The 21492-nt window shown below is 36.5% G+C and overlaps 1 protein-coding gene across 1 annotated transcript; it reads left to right on the top strand.

Moving 5' to 3' along the window:
- Window positions 1–17234: 17234 nt before the first annotated feature.
- On the top strand, window positions 17235–18164 carry LOC136151113 (putative olfactory receptor 2W6). The gene has a single exon (XM_065912047.1). The coding sequence runs from the start codon at window positions 17235–17237 to the stop codon at window positions 18162–18164; it is 930 nt and encodes a 309-aa protein (XP_065768119.1).
- Window positions 18165–21492: the final 3328 nt, after the last annotated feature.

Below are 21492 nucleotides of genomic sequence, written 5' to 3' on the forward strand. Positions count from 1 at the left end.
CCAGGGAAGTTCTTCCATTCTCTACCCTCATGTTTTCCTCCTCGTTAGAAACATTCTTTTTTATTTCCTTCATAGATCAAATCCTAGGCATTCATTAATTTTCACTTCCTTGAAATATTTTTCATATTCTCCCCATTTATTAATATTTTCACCATTCTCATAACTCCAGAACACAGCCTAGAGTTTAAAATAGCACATCTTTAATGATTTCCAATGATTTTTTGTTTCATACACATGTTTCTTGAACAACAGCTTCATCGCATTTTAGTCTTCTTGAGAGAACATAGTCTATACCATAAGTATTGGATTACCACACTGTACATTTTACCATATCACCTTTAGGAGTCATCAAAGTGTTGAGGGTTACATGTGCTTATGTATCAGTTGGTTCTTTCGATTATTAAGTGATTTGTTCACATTATAGATATTTAATTGTGCTTCTGTCACTTTTTTTCCCTTGTTTTCTTCTATAATACATAACACATTTAGAAAATACAATAATTGAAACATACATTTATTATGTTTCTCCTTAAAACATCACAGTGATATCATGTACTTTTGCCACAGAATAATGGTGATATGAGAAATAAATCGCATATGTCAAGTCCTAATTTCTATTCTCCTTCTTATGAGAAATAAGTATCACTAAATGAGTAAATGGAAGCAAAATGCTAATAGATTATAATGTAAACATAAGATACTACTTTTCTCATTGAAGATAAATTCACTGCTAAAGGTCCAAATAAATAATTTATCAAATATCTAGAAGCAAATGTGCATTTCAGCACCAAAGTCGGTGAAATTTGATGAGTTCTGAGAATACAGAAGAAAAATAAAATTGAAATAGCTTTTAATTTTTCCTAATGAAGGATTAATTGATTCAGCAATTTCATATGTTTGGTTTGATTTTATAGTGGTAGAAAATGATTTACAGGCAAATTCTATAACTAAGTTATTTTTAGTTACTTTGTGATTATTAAAAATATAACAAATATATTCATTTAGAATAAGGTCTAATTTTACTAATTGTAAATGTAAGCTAATTTTGTTTATTTGCAATTCTGAGAACTTTAGAATCTTTAGGAATCTACTTTCCTAATCCAAGTAATTTTTTTTTGCCTGCAATGCAGGAAAGCAGAGTTCAGTCTCTGGGTTTAGAAGTTCCCTGGAGGAGGGCATGGCAGCCCATTCCAGTATTCTTGCCTGGAGAATCCCCATGGATAGAGGAGCCTGGAGGGCTGCAGTCCCTGAGGTCGCAAAGAGTTGGACAGGACTGAGCAACTAAGCAAAACAAGCACATTCTGAATGTTGCTTTCTTTAAATTGTAGTGATGAATATATAACATAATATTTGTGATTTTAACCATATTTGATTGTACAGTTCAGGGGCATTAAATACAATCATACTTTTGTGCAACCTTCACCATCATCCATCTCCAGAATATTTTTTGTCTTTCTAAACTAAAACTCTGTGCCTATTAAACAAAAAATACCCATTTTCCCCTCACCCAGGCTCCCAGCAACCTCCATTCTACTTTTTGTCTCTATGATTTTGATTACTCTAAGTGCCTAAGAGAAGTGGAATTATAAAGTATTTGTGTATTTTTGTGACTGACATTTCACTTAGCATAATGTCTTCAAGATCCATCTATCTTGTAGCATGTAAGGATTCTCTTCCTTTTAAAAAAATGAATATCATTTAATTGTATAAATATACGACATTTTGTTTGGTCACTCATCTTTCAACGGACACTTGTTTGCTTTCACCTTTTGGCTATTGTGAATAATACTGCCATGAACAGGGGTATACAAATATCTGTTTGAGACCCCACTTTCAGTTCAGTTTGGGTATACTCCCAGAAGTGGAATTACTGGACCATATGGAAATTCTACTTTTAAAATTTGAAGAACTGCCTGCTGGATCATGTGGAAATTTTGTCTTTAATTTTTTGAATAACTGCCTTACTGTTTTCCATAGTGACTGCACCATTTTACATCCCATTAGCAGTGTACAAAGGTTCTAATTTCTCTACGTGCTCACCTACATATATTTTTATAGAGATGTCAGATTGATAAAGAAATGTTTTGAATATAAATATAATCTTACCTGCAGTCTAAAATTTGAGAAGTTTTTCATGATATACTTTTATAATATTAGGAAAAATAGTAGAGTTCTATTTGTTCATGTCTAATTTAAGTTGATTAATAGAACAACTTTCCTCAAGAAGAGAAGCTTATTGTAATAAGATATAAATATTAATTTTGCTAATATACAGTTATCAATAACCTGAGATGAAGGCAAAGAAGGCAGCCTTATTAGATTCATAGATGACACAATGGGAAAGAAATTGCAAATGATATAGGAGACATATATTTAAATTTAAATATAAACCTAATTATAAGAGTAATCAAGAATGTTAAATCTACAGGATGAGATTGAACATTGATACAAAAGCCTTTACTGCATGTTATTAAAACATTTTACGGGATAGTAGAAATTATAGTTTTAGAAGTTATTTCCCTAAGAATACAACTGAGGACATGTATTCATTGTATCAAGCATAAATAAATGAATTCAGTTCAATCCTTATAATAAATATGTGTACATGCTCAGTCATGGCCGACTCTTTTGACTCCATGGACTGTAGCCTGACAGGCTCCTCTGTCCATGAGATTTTTCTGGCAAAAATGCTGGAGTGAGTTGCCATTTCCTTCTTCAGGGGATCTTCCCCACCCGTCGATGGAACTGGTATCTCCTGTATCTCCTGAATTATAGGCAGATTCCTTACCTGCGAGCCACCAGGGAAGCCCCCTATCATAAGTATATCTATCCTTATGATAAGACTTCCCTGGTGGCTCAGGGGCAAAGAATCCGCCTGCAAAGCAGGAGACCCAGGTTTGATCCCTGAGTCAGGAAGATCCCCTAGAGAAGGAAATGGTAGCCCACTCCAGTATTCTTGAGTAGGCAATCCCATGGACAGAGGAGCCGGGTGGCCTACTGTCCAAAGGGTGGTAGAGAGTTGGACGTGACTTAGTGACTAAACAATAACATCCTTATAATTCTGTCTAACGAGTTTTTGTACCAAAATTATATGCATGATAACCATTTCTACTGAGGATCAGAGGAACAAAATGAGAAACAGAAACGGCAAATATATTTAAACATATGGGAAAATGTCACATGGAAGAGTTAGACTTGATTTGTGTGGTTTCTATCAAAAGACTGTAGTCTGCTCTTAGAGTTATCAAATACTAATTTATTTTTCTTTCTGCACACATGCACAGATATGCTCAATGCCTCCAAAACAGAGACATCTCCAAAATTTATGTCATTCCCAGCAGTTAGCTAAAAGTCTAGGAACTCCATGCAACCAACCAGACAGCAGTCTCTCTACATGAATCCTCTTGGTCTAGAGACAAACAATAAAAGACATCTTCTTCATGCTCCCTCCCCCTTCAACATACACTTAGTATTTATTGATGGAAGTAGTCAAGTGAAGAAAGTGTAATAAGGAAGAAAAAGTGACAAGTTGGGTCAAATGCTTTCCTAGGAGAGGTAAGATCAAGCTTGAAATTCGCCATTGTATTTGGCAAATTGGAGGCAATTTCTGACACTAACAAAAGCTGTTTTTGTTTAGTGGTGGAGTCAAATTCCAGAATAGAATAGATTTAAAAAGAATAGAAGAAATAGAATTACTTTATTTCCTTTATAAAGCACTAACAATTTTATTTATTTTTTGGCTGCACTGCATGGCATGTGTGATCTTCCTTAACCAGGAATAAAATAATGGCCCCTGCAATGGAAGGGAATCTTAACCACCCAACTGTCAGGGAAGTCCAAAAGAGTTTATTTCTGAGAAATTTTTCTGTGAAGGGGAATGATTACTAGAAATGCACCTGGTTGGGGAAGTGAGGTCAGGAAAGGTTTGAGGTATTTGTTTTGTTTTGTTTGTTTGTTTAAGATGTTAGAATTACTGGTATATTTGTTTTCTCCTGGGAAGGATGAAATAACAGAATTTGGTGACATAATAGAAATATGGATAAATTTCTGGATAAATATGGATATGGATAAAATATGGATAAATATGGAATTAACACCCTTGAATAGGTGAGGTAGAATGGAGTATAAAGAACAACTGAAAGGACTGGCTTTGTTAAGTAAAAAGTTAGTAAATGGAAACATCCATTAAATAGAATCTGGACATCAGAAGGGGGAGCTATCACCCCTTCTCACACTTTGCATTGTTAGCAGAGCCCAGTAGAAGAAAGACTTCTCTTCTTTACTGGCAGACGCAGCTAATGAAAAGCCATGAATTCTTTTTATCCACCGCCTTCCTAATTTCCTTTTCCTTTGTAAAATATTCGCTTTCCCTTGCTTTATAAGGACTTGAATGTGGGTTGGTAGGATAGCAGACCCTGAACTGCATTTCTCCACTGATTTCAAGTAAATCCATTTTTGTTGGAGAAATATCTAGCAGTCCATTTGCTTCAGGACAATATCTTGTTGACCCAGACAGGGACCAGGAAAGATTCTGAAGTCTCCAGGATTGGTGGACAAACAGATGAGTTACGCACAGTTAAGATCATTGTCACTCCCTGCTTTTTTAAGGGACGCCAGAGTTTGAAGTTATGTCTTCTGGATTTGAAAGTGGCCTTTCTTTTCTTTTATTCTTTCTTTGTTTTTTCCTTTCTCTGTCTTGTTTGAAGCTCTCCAGGCTTTATTTGGGATCTATTTAAAGATTTTGTCTTTTTGGTTAAGGCCCTGTTCCTCATACAAGTACTCTTTTGGCACTTTGGCCCGATTTTGGGATCAGACCTCTTCACTGACACTGGCTAGCCTTCAGGCTAATCCTTCACGGACAGGGGCTGCTTCTCCTGAAGCCAGTTAGCTTTCAAAACATTCCTTCCTGAATAGGGGTTGTTTCTCTGAAATGGTGCTGGGTCTTTCAGCCTTCCACCTATTCTTTTTTTTTTTTTTTTTACCACTCAGCATGTGAGATCAAAATCTTAACCACTGGACTTCCAGGGAAGTCCTCCACCTATCCTTTGGGGGAAAAAAAAAGCCTTACCCATTATTCCTCTGGAACTCAGCTGCATTCTTAATTCTGGCTGGGATTGGCTTGCAAGCTGTTTGAATTGAGTCATTTGTGCTGTAAGTTGTTTAAGTTATTTGAAAATTATTCTCCACTCTAGAGGAAATGAGATCCCAGTTAAGTTTCTTGAAAGCACACCCCCTATAGGCGCTCAACAACACAGAGACAACTCTACACATGGACATCACCAGATGGTCGACACCGAAATCAGACTGATTATATTCTTTGCAGCCAAAGATGGAGAAGCTCTCTGGAGTTACCAAAACAAGACTGGGAGCTGACTGTGGCTCAGATCATGAACTCCTTATTGTCAAATTCAGACTTAAATTGAAGAAAGTAGGGAAAACCACTAGACCATTTAGGTATGACCTAAATCAAATCCCTTATGATTATACAGTGGAAGTGGCAAATAGATTCAAGGGATTAGATCTAATAGAGTGCTTGAATAACTATGGACGGAGGTTCATGACATTGTACAGGAGGCAGTGATCAAGACCATACCCAAGAAAAAGAAATGCAAAAAGGCAAAATGGTTGTCTGAGAAGGCCTTACAAATAGCTGAGAAAAGAAGAGATTCTAAAAGCAAAGAAGAAAAGGAAAGATATACCCATCTGAATGCAGAGTTTCAAAGAATAGCAATGAGAGATAAGAAAGCCTTCCTCAGGGATCAGTGCAAAGAAATTAAGGAAAACAATAGAATGGGAAAGACTAGAGATCTCTTCAAGAAAATTAGAGATACCCAGGGAATATTTCATGCAAAGATGTGCACAATAAAGGACAGCAATGGTATGGACGCAACAGAAGCAGAAGATATTAAGAAGAGGTGGCAAGAATACACAGAAGAACTAAACAAAAAAGATCTTTATGACCCAGATAACCATAATGGTGTGATCACTCACCTAGAGCCAGACATCCTGGAATGCAAAAACAAGTAGGCCTGAGGAAGCACCACAATGAACAAAGCTAGTGGAGGTGATGGAATTCCAGTTGAGTTATTTCAAATCCTAAAAGATGATGCTGTGAAAGTGCTGCACTCAATATGCCAGCAAATTTGGAAAACTCAACAGAGGCCACAGGACTGGAAAAGGTCAGTTTTCTTTCCAATCCCAAAGAAAGGCAATGCCAAAGAATGTTCAAACTACCCCACAATTGCACTCATCTCACACGCTAGCAAACTGATGCTCAAAATTCCCCAAATCAGGCTTCAACAGTACATGAACTGAGAACTTCCAGATGTTCAAGCTGGATTTAGAAAAGGCAGAAAAACCAGAAATCAAATTGCCAACATCTGTTGGCTCATTGAAAAAGTAAGAGAGTTCCAGAAATCCATCTACTTCTGCTTTATTGACTATGCCAAAGTCTTTGACTGTGTAGATCACAACAAACTGGAAAATTCTTCAAGAGATGGGAATACCAGTTCACCCTACCTGCCTCCTGAGAAATCTGTATGTAGGTCAAGAAGCAACAGTTAGAACTGGACATGGAACAACAGACTGGTTCCAAATTGGGCAAAAAGTATGTCAAGGCTGTATATTGTTACCCTGCTTATTTAACTTCTATGCAGAGTACATTATGCAAAATGCCGGCTGAATGAAGCACAAGCTGGAATCAAGATTGCCGGGAGATATATCAATAACCTCAAGATATGCAGATGACACTACCCTTATGGCAGAAAGCAAAGAATAACTGAAGAGCTTCTTGATGAAAGTGAAAGAGGAAAATGAAAATGAAGTGAAGTGAAAATCACTCAGTCGTGTCCGACTCTTTGTGACCCCGTGGACTATACAGTCCATTAAATTCTCCAGGCCAGAATACTGGAGTGGGTAGACTTTCCCTTCTCCGGCAGATCTTCCCAACCCAGGGATCAAACCCAGGTCTCCCACAATGAAGACGGATTCTTAAAAGCTGGCTTAAAACTCAACATTCAGAAAACTAATATCATGGCATCCGGTCCGATCACTTCATGGAAATAGATGGGGAAACAATGGAAACAGTGAGAAACTTTCTTTTCTTGGGCTCCAAAATTACTGCAGTTGGTGACTGCAGCCATGAAATTAAAAGACACCTGCTCCTCGGAAGAAAGCTATGACAAATCTGGGCAGCATATTAAAAAGCAGAGACATTGCTTTGCTGATAAAGGTCTGTCTAGTCAAAGCTATGGTTTTCCCAGTAGTCATGCATGGATATGAGAGTTGGATTACAAAGGAAGCTGAGTGCCAAAGAATTGATGCTTTTGAACTGTGGTGTTGGAGAAGACTCTTGAGAGTCCTTTGGACTGCAAGGAGATCAAACCAGTCAATCCAAAAGGAAATCAGTCCTGAAATATTCATTGTAAGGACTGATGCTGAAGCTGAAACTCCAGTACTTTGGCCAACTGATTCGAAGAACTGACACATTGGAAAAGTCCCTGATGCTGGGAAAGATTGAAGGTGGGAGGAGAAGGGAGTCAGAGGATGAGATGGTTGGATGGCATCACTGACTCGATGGACTTGAGTTTGAGGAAGCTCTGGGAGTTGGCAATGGACAGAAAAGCCTGGCGTGCCTCAGTCCATGGGGTCACAGTCAGATACGACTGAGTGACTGAACTGAATGGAACAGAACAGGCACCCTGACCTAACTGTGGTCTTTCCTTCCACACATTTGTAACTAAGTGGACAGACATGACCAAAGGCAATTTGGAATATCAATGGTCATTATGGGGGACTTTTGAAATCCCTAAATTTAGTTTCCTCAAAACTGAATTGGCCTATGATAACACAGTAAATTTCCAGAACTGAATGGAATAGTTATTTTAACTGATATTTCAAGGTTTCCCTCAAATCTGTAGTCTAAAATTGCCTCTTTGCAAAGTAGGATTTTAAAATTAACGAAGGCAAAGAAATGACTAAGGAAAAATAAAATGGCTCAGGCAGGCTCAGGCTCTTCTAGCTTGCCTTCTTTGTCTCAGGCTCCACTTATGGCATCATTATCTTCCTTCCCTTCTATGATACCTGTGCCTTCACTATATCCTCAAGTCCCCCACAATAATTCTGTCACCAAAACTTCCCCTTTTTCTGAAACTCTCCACACTCCCCTTTCCTCTGAATTATCAGAACCTGTCCCTTTAAATGTAAGCCTTCTGAGGATCCAGAAGCTAAACAGTTTCCTATATTTTCAGAACTAAAGCTCAACTTTGAGCTGAAGTCAAGGATTTTCCTAAAGAAACCAAATAGTCTCACAGATTTGCTGAGGAATTTAATACAGTCATTCAAATCTATCAATCTGAGTTCTCTGACTTAGTATCAGCTAGTGTATATGCAGTGAAGGCTAGGCCCAGCATTGAATGGAAACTCACTAACTGGGAAAATTCCAAAAGGTTTCTAGAATTACAACCGGGAGATCAGTCCACTAATTTATATACTCAGGCTTGGGCAAATGCTAGGCAGCTTCATCAAATGATTGGCTTTTTCAACTTTGTTGATGGGAGAAGGTTTGCACAAAAAAATCTGATGAACCTGGTTATGAATATTATAGTGGACTTCACAGTATTTTTATTGAAGATTCTGATATTCCTTCAGATGTTCATTCTGCTCAGGTAGCTCTTAACTCTATGTTTATTAATAGATGAACTGGGACTCTCCTGTCTTGTCAAAAGGGGACCAAGATAGAATAAGAAACTGTGTCCAATCCAGATTTAGTTAATCTGGCAAACCAGCTTTTTCATACTCTAGATGAGTCAACTACAAGAAAGATGATCAAAATTTTTAATTACAGTAAATGAAGCCTCCTAAGTGAAACTAAATCCTCCTAGTTTCTGCTATTCAATACTGTTGCAAACTTTAGACCTCTGCTCACCTTTCCAAAGTCCTCCCAATTCTCAAAGACAGTGTTCCAAAGAACTTTAGGTGCTCTTCCCAATCCTTTAGTCACAAAGTCGTGTCCAACTCTTGTGACCCCATGGATTGTACCCCACCAGGCTCCTCTGTCCATGGGATTTCCCAAGCAAGAATACTGGAGTGGGTTGCCATTTCCTTCTCCATGGGATCTTCCTAATTCAGGTATCTAACTTGTGTCTCCTGCATTGCAGGCAGACTCTTTACTGACTGAGCAACCAGGGAAGTCCCCTTAAACATTAACTTAGAAAACATTATTCCTGATTGAGGATGAATCTCTTCTAGTCCTAATTCATCTGGAGCCACACTCTGGGTGCTCAGCCTCACTACAATAAAACAGCCCCTGACTGGGAGAACTGAGAAATTTCACACAGTAGAGATCTCCAATGAACCTCGAGATTTGTATCTCTGAACTTATTTCCTTTAGCTTAGGCCTTTAGAGAGATACAGACTCTTACGTCCACCCTATCCATTTATTAGGCTGAGATTTCTAAGAGAAGTATCATGCCAAAATTTCTTTCTCTCAAAAGGGGAAAAAGTTCTAGAAATGGACACTTGTCATCAAAGTAATCAACCAGGTGAATTAAATAACTTTTAGACATCTTTTATTTGTTCAGTCTCTGACAGGATTGGAACTGATTTTGGAAGCACTGTTCATTTGTCCCTAATGAAATCAGCTGCCACCTACTTTATGGGAAAAATCTCCAACTGATGTTGGCAGAATTCATAGCACACCTCCCATCAAGATTCAAATAGATCCTTCATACCTCTTCCTAGAATTAGTCAATACCCTATAAGTTAAAAGGTCTTTCAAGTCATAAAGCCCATAACAGAAGATTACATGGTCAAGGCCTCATTCCTACACTAACCCACGTTAACACCCCTATTTCACTGGTGAGAAAACCTAGGACTAGAGGTGTAGGTTTGCCCAGGACCTCGCAGCAATAAACAACTCTGATATCCTTCGACACTCTGTTGTTCAAACCCTCATAGGCAACTAACATCCATTCTCACCAGAAGTAAATTCTTTACTGTAATGATTTATTCAGTGCATTCTTTATTATTCTAATTGGTGAAGCAAGCTAGTACCTTTTTGCCCTTACAGCCTATTCCTTTAAAAATTACCTATACCTTTTTTTCCCAAAATGTTCATTGTAAAAGACTGCAAGTCTTCAGCATGTTATATTTACTATCATCTTATAGATTGACTGACATAATTGACAATTACTGATTAATGACCAAGCACTAACTTTGCTAGGCACTGGGAATACAACAGTAAACACAATGCTTAATGAGAAATAAATATATTGTAGAGTGGAAAAATAGTGTGCAATCAAGAAGTACAATAGAACCAATAACACAATATTCATCTCTTTCTCTGTCTTGAATAGGGTGGTAATTTTGACACAGTGTTGTAACTTTTCTTTATCATCCTCCTTACTTTCCTTGTGAAATCCTCAAAGACAGATAACATAATGTTTATTCATATACAAATTGTCTTTCACAATGCCTGTAAACATGTTTGATAAATAAAAGTTTACTGAATCCCTGGAGTAATTCTGCATTAGGAGTTTTTATGGGAATTGCTGCTGAAGATAAAGCACAAAAGAACAAAAAGTCACTGATCAGAGAACAGGCCTCCTAGAAACTCCCATTAAATCCCTGCTCAACAAAATGCCATTTAAAAGCAAAGGGATCATTATTCTACTTATGTTGGGAAAGTTGAGATCTGATGGAGTGCATGATGTTGTTGGGTAAATCCTCAGGGCTGCTGGGTAGCTCTTAGAGGCATTTGTAAAGCAAAGGGAACACAACAGTGATGGGAGCTGAGTCACGTTAGCTTTCCACTGCCATCGGTCCTTAACTGACTGATTCTCCTCTAAAACCCTAGAGACTGCTCCATTTTGTGAGTGATAATGAAACTCATTTGAAACTTTTTAATAACTGCATACAGCATGGGGAGAGCATGTTAATCAGCTCTACTCTTCAAAGAGTTGAATCCCTGTGGACATAGAGAAAACAAGATCATGATTATCAGTAGTTCAATTCTGTCATTATAATGAGATCTCTAGGGTCTTGTTTTCCTTCCAACTTGTGTAAAGAGCAGCAGAAGTTGAAAATCGCTCTCCCTCTTGCTATAGTTTTAAATATTACTCATTGACCTTGTCATGACCTTAAGAATCCCTTCAGATTTTCCATAATCATCCAGAGGGAAACACATGAGTGAATGTAGCCATGTTTGAATATTACAAGAAAATAGAAATGGCCTAAGAGAAATTACTTTTCTCAATAGATCCAAACATTTCACATTCTTTACTTTTTTCAATCTATAATTTTATCTTTTCTTCCTGATCTCCTTTAGAACATAACTGTTAAGACAAATAAGTCATTTGTTCAGTGAAATAATTGGCAGGTTACATTTTCTTTTCATTTAGAAGACAAGAAGAAAGCAAATGACTCAAACAAAAGCCTGCATTTCTTCTTGGTTTGGATTTATCAATTTTATGTTCATATAAACAACTGCAAAATATTTAAACATAGAAAGCAATGTACTATTACATCTAACATTTTCCCAAATTTATTCACACACACTTACCTTGAAAAATACCAAGAAAGAAATCAAGCTAATTTTTTTTTTTTTAAACCTAACCATCTGTGTAAAAATATTTTTTGTTTACAAGTTCCATTTGAGCTTATAGAATCAAAGTGAAGTTTAATTTACAGGGAAATGAAAGTCTCTAGTGTAATAGATTTTTGGTCTCAGTTCTACAAATCATTTTTCTGCTTTGACTTTGAAAATCAGATGTTTTCTCTATCTAGATGTCAATCTGTGAAACAGTAAAAATTATTTAAATCCTACCAAATTTCTGGTATTGTGAGGAAATAATGAAGTGATGAATTTAATTATGTGGTTACATTAATGTGGGTCAGAAAACTTGGCAGCTGCAGAGCTCTGGATCAATGTGATCCTGTCTTAAAAGGCAAAATCATGGGCTCTATACCACATGTCTGCAACTGTTTGTAATAATTTTTATGCTTTATGGATGTGATGCAAACATTTGTATTCTTTGGGAGGTTACAATTGTCCTAGAGACTAACCTAAATATTAAACTGCAGTCAAATTGCTTTTATTCACTTCCACAATTTTGTTTAACTCTTTTAAATGTTAAGGTAACATTTACTCGTGGCTATATGTTACATTTTTATATGGTTATGTTAATTTTTTTTTAATTTAGAAGACTGAAAATCCACTCCCTTCAAGCTCTCTAATTATCTTTGAATATTTATGTAAACCATAGAAATGGGAATGCACTATATCTGAAATTTTGAAACTTTGAAAAGTTTATTTTATATACTTAATGTGATTATAGTTTATTACTTTTATTAATTTAAATATATTGTTTTAAATGTAATTTAAATTTAATATAATTTTAGTATGGTCAATATAGTTAATACATATGTTTAAAATATTTAATACAGAATATACTTAAATATACTTAAATATTTTATTTTGTCGACCATATCAATAAAACACACCAGGGTTTTTTGTGTATGTGATTTTTCTGTTACTTTACTACTCTGCAAACATTTATTTAACCACTATTCAGCCAATGGACATTTAGTCTGTTTCCTTTTTTAGCTACAATGTAATTGCTACATAGAACTTTATGTATACTTATAAAGATAATCCTAATGGCTAATCCCATGAAGTGAAAGTAATGAGTCAAAGACCTGTAATTTGGCAAAATCATCCTTCAAAAATTTAAAGCAAATACTACGTTTGAGTGCCATTTTCTTATATCTTCACAAACTCTGAATGTCACCAAGCTGAAAAGTATTTGCAATATAATCAGAGAAAAATAATATCTTATTGTTTTGATTGTAGTTACTTAAGTAGAATTGGACATGGAAAAACAGACTGCTTCCAAATAGGAAAAGGAGTGCATCAAGGCTGTATATTGTCACTCTGCTTATTTAACTTATATGCAGAGTACATCATGAGAAATGCTGGGCTGGAAGAAGCAGAAGCTGGAATCAAGATTGCTGGGAGAAATATCAATAACCTCAGATATGCAGATGACACCACCCTTATGGCAGAAAGTGAAGAGGAACTAAAGAGCCTCTTGATGAAAGTGAAAGAGGAGAGTGAAAAAGTTGGCTTAAAGCTCAACATTCAGAAAACTAAGATCATGGCATCACTTCATGGGAAATAGATGGGGAAACAGTGGAAACAGTGTCAGACTTTATTTTTTTGGGTTCCAAAATCACTGCAGATGGTGATTGCAGCCATGAAATTAAGACACGCTTACTTCTTGGAAGGAAAGTTATGACCAACCTAGATAGCATATTAAAAAACAGAGACATTACATTGCCAACAAAGGTCCATCTAGTCAAAGCTATGGTTTTTCCAGTAGTCGTGTATGGATGTGAGAGTTGGACTGTGAAGAAAGCTGAGAGCTGAAGAACTGATGCTTGTGAACTGTGGTGTTGACAAAGACTCTTGAGAGTCCCTTGGACTGCAAGGAGATCCAGCCAGTCCATCCTAAAGGAGATCAGTCCTGGGTGTTCATTGGAAGGACTGATGCTGAAGCTGAAACTCCATTAATTTGCTCACCTCATGTGAAGAGTTGACTCATTGGAAAAGTCCCTGATGCTGGGAGGGATTGGGGGCAGGAGGAGAAGGGGACGACAGAGGATGAGATGGCTGGATGGCATCACTGACTCGATGGACATGAGTTTCAGTAAACTCTGGGAGTTGGTGATGGACAGGGAGGCCTGGGGTGCTGCGATTCATGGAGTTGTGGGGAGTGAGACACGACTGAGCAACTGAACTGAACTGAACTGATTTAAGTATAGAGGTTCCCCTTCAGGTATCACTGTCCGGTCATGGCAAAGGGGCTTGCAGAACTCAATGAAGCTATGACCCATGCTGTGACTAAACCACTGCCACCACCACCGAGTTTTAAATAACTTCAGGTTGGGGAAAATATATAAGCTCTAATGGGTCACATCGGTGACTATGATTAGTGCTTTTTCTCAGGTTTTGCACCACCCTTAGTGGAATTGATTAGGCTTTCATTTCACTGATTGTGGAGATGATGGTATCATTTTGGAGGTTTGGAGTGGGGGGAGCCACAGTTTTATCTTCTCCAAGAGATAATCAATGTGGTTTCCATGTTTCCTTTGAATACAATTAAAAGAACATCATTCAAACAAATCTCATATATTTATTCTATATTTATTCTATTCTAGTAACTTTACCAATCTAAGTAAAAATAAAGGTTATAAGTCAAGTGACAAAAAGAAACATAATATGTTTTTTTGTATTATCTTTTAAAAAACTGATTAAAATAGAGAAAAAACAGACTTTCAAATTCTTTCCTTAGACAAAAGACTAAGTCTCATTTCAATTTAGGAATAAAAAGATTTCCAAAAGCTGTTCATATTTGCACTGTGTTGCCAAGCTTGATTTTTTTGCCCCACCAAATACCAGGAATACTTTTCCACAGAAATAAAGGTTCAAATCATGAGGATATGGACAACTGTGGCCGAAGCCAGAAAGCAAGAAAAGAACCTAAGAGTTTTGATTCTCAATCATCTGATGTTATTGCAAGATTTCCCCTAAGAATAAACTCTATTCCCTTTGGCAGCCCAGCTAATTACCCAAAGGAGTGTTCAGTCCCCATGATCTCAAGAAGAAAGTATGTTATGCCTGCTTTCAGGCACCATTTTTGGTGCTAAGAAATTAGTCCTCCGGTTGGTTTGTTTTTGTTTTTGTTTTTTCAATCTGGGTCTACAAGAGTGTCCTCAGCTGCACTGCTTATCTTCTGGGGCTTTAGCTGACAGCTCCTGAAGGCCTCCTGCAGGCTGGGTATTTGGCCCAAATGGCAGGCAGACAGAAGAAATGCTAATGCTATTTTCTATTTCAATTGCCTCTTTTCTCCATAATTTAACTACCGCATGTCACTTATTCCACTTTGCCTTTTCTATGAGGCAGTGATATACCATTACTCCATCACTTTACTCAAATTATAAGAAAAGGAATTAACACAGCCTTTACAACTCTTATCTTCAGGAGGAAACTAGACTCTAATGCATGGGAGACAGTTCGGAGCTCAATTGTCATCCCCTTTCTTGACAAAATTAAGATCTTTGTAACCACTTCTATATGATTTCTGGTGCATTAGTCTCATATCACCCTATTGTTACTTTCTACCTATATTAACTGCACAATCTCCACAAAATCCCAGAAAACAAATCCCAACCAGGGGAAAAAAAATATTAAAATGTGGTTTCCCTAGATCACTTGGGAAAGCTGAAAACAGGTAAGCCTAAATGACTAGGAAAAATTAAGAAAAATTTTCTTTCTTTCACTTTGGTATACTGTATTTGGCTGTGGAAAATAAATTTGTTATAATAACTTTGAAGTTGATAAGTTTTCACCAAAGATAAGTTTTTTCTCAGAAAATAAAAATATTTGTGACTATGATACACACTACTTTCCTTTATTTTTTTCAAACTTACTAGTTGAATATATTATTATTAATTGTCTTGATCCCCTAAATCACACAGCAATCTAGATATTTTATAATATTCATTTAATAATTTTACTCTTGTTATTTATGCCTAAGTTGTCAAAGAATCAACAGGACTAAGAATTTGAGGTGTGTTTTCTTCTGTGCCCAGTGTTCTGTTTTTTTCACACTTGTATCCTTCTCATGGAAATTCCTCAGAAATCACCCAACTAAAATTTTTTTAAAAAATTCAACATTTCTATATTCTTAGGTAAGCATGTGTTTGATGTCACAGAATAATTAAATTCCTCATTTTATTCTTCTGTGGATACAGTCTTTCCAGGAACTCTTTAGATAATATTTTTTAAAAAGGTTACCCTACTTCCCTAACAGAGGGTATACAGTTTATATGATAATAACACTAGATAATGGCATTACAAATTGTGGTAGAAAAAAAATTATGGTAGACATAGATTTTGAGATTTCAGATAGCTAATCAATTCTGGAAGTTTAGGGACTCTTAAAATTTTACTTTTAGCAGTTTTTATTTTTTTAAACAAATCAAAATTTTATTTTTCTTCATAATCATCAAGAAGAAAATATTGGCATTTTTAACAAGAAATCAGAAGAAAGAAGTTACTTTCATACTTAAAGTAAATATACTCAATTTAAATTTTCTTTCAATTGTACTTGTTTAAGAAAATAATTGTGATATTTAGTTTCATTATTACCCTAATGGTCTTCATTCCAAATAAAAATCTGTCTTTTATGAATCCAGAACTCTCTTTATTCTTCTTAGCCATATTAGAGTCAATCTTTTTTTTTTTAATTTACTTTTTAAAGTTACTCTTTATGGACCTCACTATCTTTCCTTTTTTCTCCATTCATCCTGATTGCCATGCACTTTTCTTCTGTAAGATAACCATGTTGTTCTGATGTTTCTAAAAGCCTAAGAGAAGACAGATTATACCCAAAGTTGTCATTTTGTTACTGGATAGAATATCCTCTCTGACCCTAGAAATCTAGATTGCAGAATTCTATTTCTTTCAAAGAAATTAATGATAGAGATCTGAGTTGACAGCATTTCATGGGAAGAACTGGGATGTTTAGTAGATGCAATAATAATCTAAGTGAAAATGATGACAATATGAGGTAAATACATACTTAAACAACATTAATAAGATTATAACAGTCCAGATCATGGTAGGCAGTTTTTTTGTGATTTTCAAATCATGTCTTGGATACCGAGATTAGTTCTGGTTGTCAGATTTCCAGAAGGTCATTGTCAACATTTAGGGTATTTGGAAGATCTACTAGGGTGATAATAAACCTGATAACCTTGTTATAAGAACTGTTGAAGGAAACTGAATGCTTTGGCCTAAAGAAAAATTAGGTGTGGCAATTCGTTTAAAATATTTTAATGATGGTCATATTAAGAGATATTAAGATAACATGTATGTTCAATAAGATTAAAATACTTTGTCTTATGAATAAGGGGAAATTTTCTACTTGATAAAAAGCTGTTGATTCTAGTTCTGAATTTTCCAACAATGAAATAATCTGCCTATGTGTTTGAACAAATGATAAACAAATTATGTGGCTGGGCAGAAGCTATTCAAATATTGAATGGGTTGCGAGACTTGATGTCTTACATGTTCCTTAAAAATCCTGATTTTCAGTGGTTTTCAGAAAATAAAAATTAAGTATTCTTTATTTCATTCTTACCAGTTATACAGATGATATGAAAAGAAGGCAATGGAAAAATCCAATGACAGCTCAGAGTACGATTTTATCTTAATGGGCTTCTCTGATCGTCCCAAGCTGGAGATGGTGCTCTTCATAGTAAATTTTACTCTGTATTCAGTGGCTGTCCTGGGAAATTCAGCCATAATCCTTGTGTGCATATTAGACTCTCGACTTCATACACCAATGTACTTCTTTCTGGCAAATCTTTCCTTTTTAGATCTCTGCTTCAGTACTAGCTGTATCCCCCAGATGCTGGTTAACCTCTGGGGCCCTGATAAGACCATCAGCTATGCGGGCTGTGTTGTCCAGCTTTTCTCTTTCCTTTCTGTTGGAGGAGTCGAGTGCATCCTTCTGGCAGTCATGGCATATGACCGCTACGCTGCGGTCTGCAAGCCCTTGCATTATACGGTCATTATGCACCCCCAGCTGTGCTTACGACTGGTGGCTGTGGCCTGGGGAAGTGGACTGGTCAATGCCATCGTCATGGCCCCACTGACAATGACCCTCTCCAGATGTGGTCAGCGACGAGTTAACCATTTCCTCTGTGAAATGCCGGCACTGATCAAGATGGCTTGTGTGGACTCTCGCGCAGTGGAAATGCTGGCCTTCACCTTTGCCATTCTCATTGTGCTACTGCCCCTCACTCTTATTCTTGTCTCCTATGGCTACATCGCAGCAGCTGTGCTGAGGATCAAGTCAGCTGCTGGGCGCCGGAAGGCCTTCAATACCTGTAGCTCCCACCTCACTGTGGTCTCCTTGTTCTATGGGAGCATCATCTACATGTATATGCAGCCAGGAAACAGCTCTTCCCAAGACCAAGGCAAGTTTCTCACCCTCTTCTACAACCTGGTGACTCCCATGTTGAATCCACTCATCTACACCTTAAGGAATAAGGAGGTGAAAGGGGCGCTGAGAAAGGTTTTGGGGAGGCAACAATGAGATATAGAGGTATGCTCAGTTATAATGTCCTCAGTTCAGTTCAGTACAGTTCTATATAATGTCCTAGGAAATTTTTTTCCCAAACATTACTGTTTATTTTGTGCTTAAAATAAATTTAGCCAATGTATAAAACATTCTTGGGTTTGTATTTTAAATGTGGATAAATACACTGCAGTGTATCCAGAGTCAAGGTGAATCAACCCAGAACCTTAGGTACATACAATATGGATGTATCTTTACCGTGTGCGCCACCAGGGAAAGCCACTATATATCCTAAGTGGTAAAACTGAGTAGTTTCAAGTCTCTTAATAAAAACTTTATAGCTATTTTCATCCTGATTTTTTAAATGGCAAAACTGTTCCCTGGAGGCTCAGATGGTAAAGATTCTGCCTGCAATGTGGGAGACCCGGTTGGACCCCTGGGTCAGGAAGATCCCCTAGAGTAGGAAATGGCAACCCGCTCCAGTATTCTTGCCTGGGAAATCCCATGGACAGAGGAACCTGGTGGACTACAGTCTTGGAGGTTGCAAAGAGTCAGACACAACTGACAGACTAACACTACCACTACAATAGTCTAGAGTTCCTATGTAAATGAACCTGAGTCACACAGAAGATAACTCAGAAGATAATTCAGAAGTGTTGTATAAATATCTGAACCTTTTCCATTATCCACTAACAGTGACTTTGTTAGACTGCTTGGTGTGTGTAGGGGTGACCTAATAATGAGCCCCAGCCTATATCCTTTATTTGTACATTCTTTCAATCATGCTGGATATGCCATAGACTTATGTGAGAATTCTCACCATTCTCCCTAATGTTTCCTTATTATTAATACGATGACATCACCCCTTCCCACATTGTCCTGTGCAAATGCCCCATCAAATCCTTCCCGTGCTCCAGTGGTCAACTCTAATATGATGTGTGTGTGCTCTGCGGCTCAATCCTCTCTGACTCTTTGTGACCCCATGAACTGTAGCCCACCAGGTTCCTCTGTCCATGGAATTCTCCAGGCAAGAACACTGGAATGGGCTGTCATGCTTTTCTGCAGGGGATCTTCCTAACCCAGGCAGATTCTAATATTTGTAAAGTTATCTGGGACTCTTTGATTTTAAAATGCTTTGTCACTTCTTCTAAACTATTGTATTTTTATACAATGAAATGACCATTCTTCTAGCTAATTTTATAATATTTAGGTTTCTTATGTTTTCTATTAGACTGTGAGTTCCTCGATGATAAGGCTATTTATTTTTTATTCTTTCTTAGCACCATTCCAAGTACTGAGTTGCTAATAAAAATCTTATTTTTGGTGAGAACTTCAAAATTTTTCAAGTTTCTTTCCACTGGAGTATTTTATTGTATTAGATCATTTTTTAAAAATTATTATTCAAAGGAATGAATCTATAATATGAGTCTATCCCTCATCATTATGTGGCTTATTGAAAATAATATTTATCAACTTGAGACAGAGGGCACAAATTCCACAGACATAGCTATTCACATCCATTCTGTGTGAAATTAAATATCACAATTATAATTGATAGAAAATTTAAATTAAAAGTATGTTTACTTTTAAAACATAAAAAGTAACTTATTTTTTCTGGTTTCTTGTTTAAAATGCTATTTTTTTCAAGAGGGAAGGGATATACGTATACTTAAAGTTGATTGATGTTTTTGTTCAGCAGAAACCAACACAATATTGTAAGCAATTATCCTCCAATAAAAATAAAATTAAAAAATTTAATTAAAAAATTTAAGATTTTCTACTTTCTATTTTTCTCAGTTGGCCATTCCTTTCCAAAGACGGTACAGGGAGGGTTATGCATGGCTTGGGGGTGGTAAGGGTGAGGGGTTGAGCAAAGATGGCAGGTAGGGCTGAGTTCTAAGCTGCTACTGCCTCCAGAGATGGAACTGTACTGGTTGCGCACCACATCACTCATTTTATTTGAACATTGCAAAACAGTCTTGCAAGTTTCACATGAGCAATAACAACTTTCTGAAAAAGTTGTTTGTATTCATTTGTGTTCTGGATTCTCTTTTAATTGCCTGAAAATATATTCCTTCATTAGTTGGAATCCTTACAATGATTATGTATCCATTTTAAGACTTGAACAGTTGTTTAATAACTACCCACAGTCCACATACTTCAGGTGATTGGCATCATCAGACATCTCTACATCCTGGCCCTGTACCTTATATCATGGTCCTGGGTAAGTCAGCAGAGTCAGAAGTCAGAGCATTCCTAAAAATCATTAGAATCAGAGCATTCCTATATCAGAAGGGCTAACAGTTACTAACCTACATGTAGAAAATGACTGTGAACTTCATAACTATATTTCTAAAACAACTTTCTCTTAGTCAGTTGACAAAAATTCTTATAGCTACTTTATTACCAGTTGACATGAGAATTATGATGGGGGAATTGGAGTTAGTGGTTTTAACTAATTATGGATACGTTTTTTGTCTTGGTTTCTTTTTCATTTTTACAAGTTTTTCTAACACATGCATTTATGTGAACACATTGCTAGGATCCTTCCTTTCCAGAGTCTTAGAAGGGGCCCACAGAAAGGTCTGAAGATCAATCAGTTTAATGGTAAATCCACCTCTGACATTGCCCATGAAACCACCTACATCAGCAAAATCTGTGCTGTTAGCTACAAACTTAGCTCAAATCTGCATCAAGAATTCTGTTTCCAGGCAAGATAGAATTGCTTTCAGAAGTCTTCAAAAACTAGAAAAGGCATAATAAAAAAGAAAATCATTTGTGTTAAAATACCAGGCAGCCACAGGAACAACAAAGATAAAATGTATTGATTCAATTAATGTTCAATTAGTGAAGAACTTGTGAAAAAGTGAGCTGAAGTTGCTTTTTCCCTGAAGTTACTGATTCTGTACGCAAATAAGAAGATGATACCTTTAGCTGGTAAAAGACCATTAGAAGAGAAGAGAGGGAGAAAAACTCAGAAATTTGTCACTTGTGTACAGCAAAGTGACAAAAATGAATTGAGAGCTTGAACTACAAGGCAATTTTCCCCTAAAGGTATTTGACAAACCTTTATGTAGGGAGGGAAATTTAAAAACTATGTCAAAATCTCTCAAAAGATTGAGATATCAATTGAATTGGTACTGAGGAGTTAAAGTTTAGAGTTTATGATTAATCCATAAGCATAATATAGGTCTGTTGACATTGTTGTGAATAGCAGAATTTCATTCTTTTTTATGCTGAATTTTATTCATATATATATATGTATATATATATATGTTAATATCCAAAGAAAATCAAAACACTAACTGGAAAAGATACATGAACTCCAGTGTTTATAGCAGCATTA

This window comes from Muntiacus reevesi, chromosome 20, assembly GCF_963930625.1.
Source record: "Muntiacus reevesi chromosome 20, mMunRee1.1, whole genome shotgun sequence".
Classification (NCBI taxonomy): domain Eukaryota; kingdom Metazoa; phylum Chordata; class Mammalia; order Artiodactyla; family Cervidae; genus Muntiacus; species Muntiacus reevesi.

Bases quoted from the DNA above. Each gene is read 5' to 3' on its own strand.
- LOC136151113 (XM_065912047.1), top strand. From the start codon at position 17,235: ATGGAAAAATCCAATGACAGCTCAGAGTACGATTTTATCTTAATGGGC.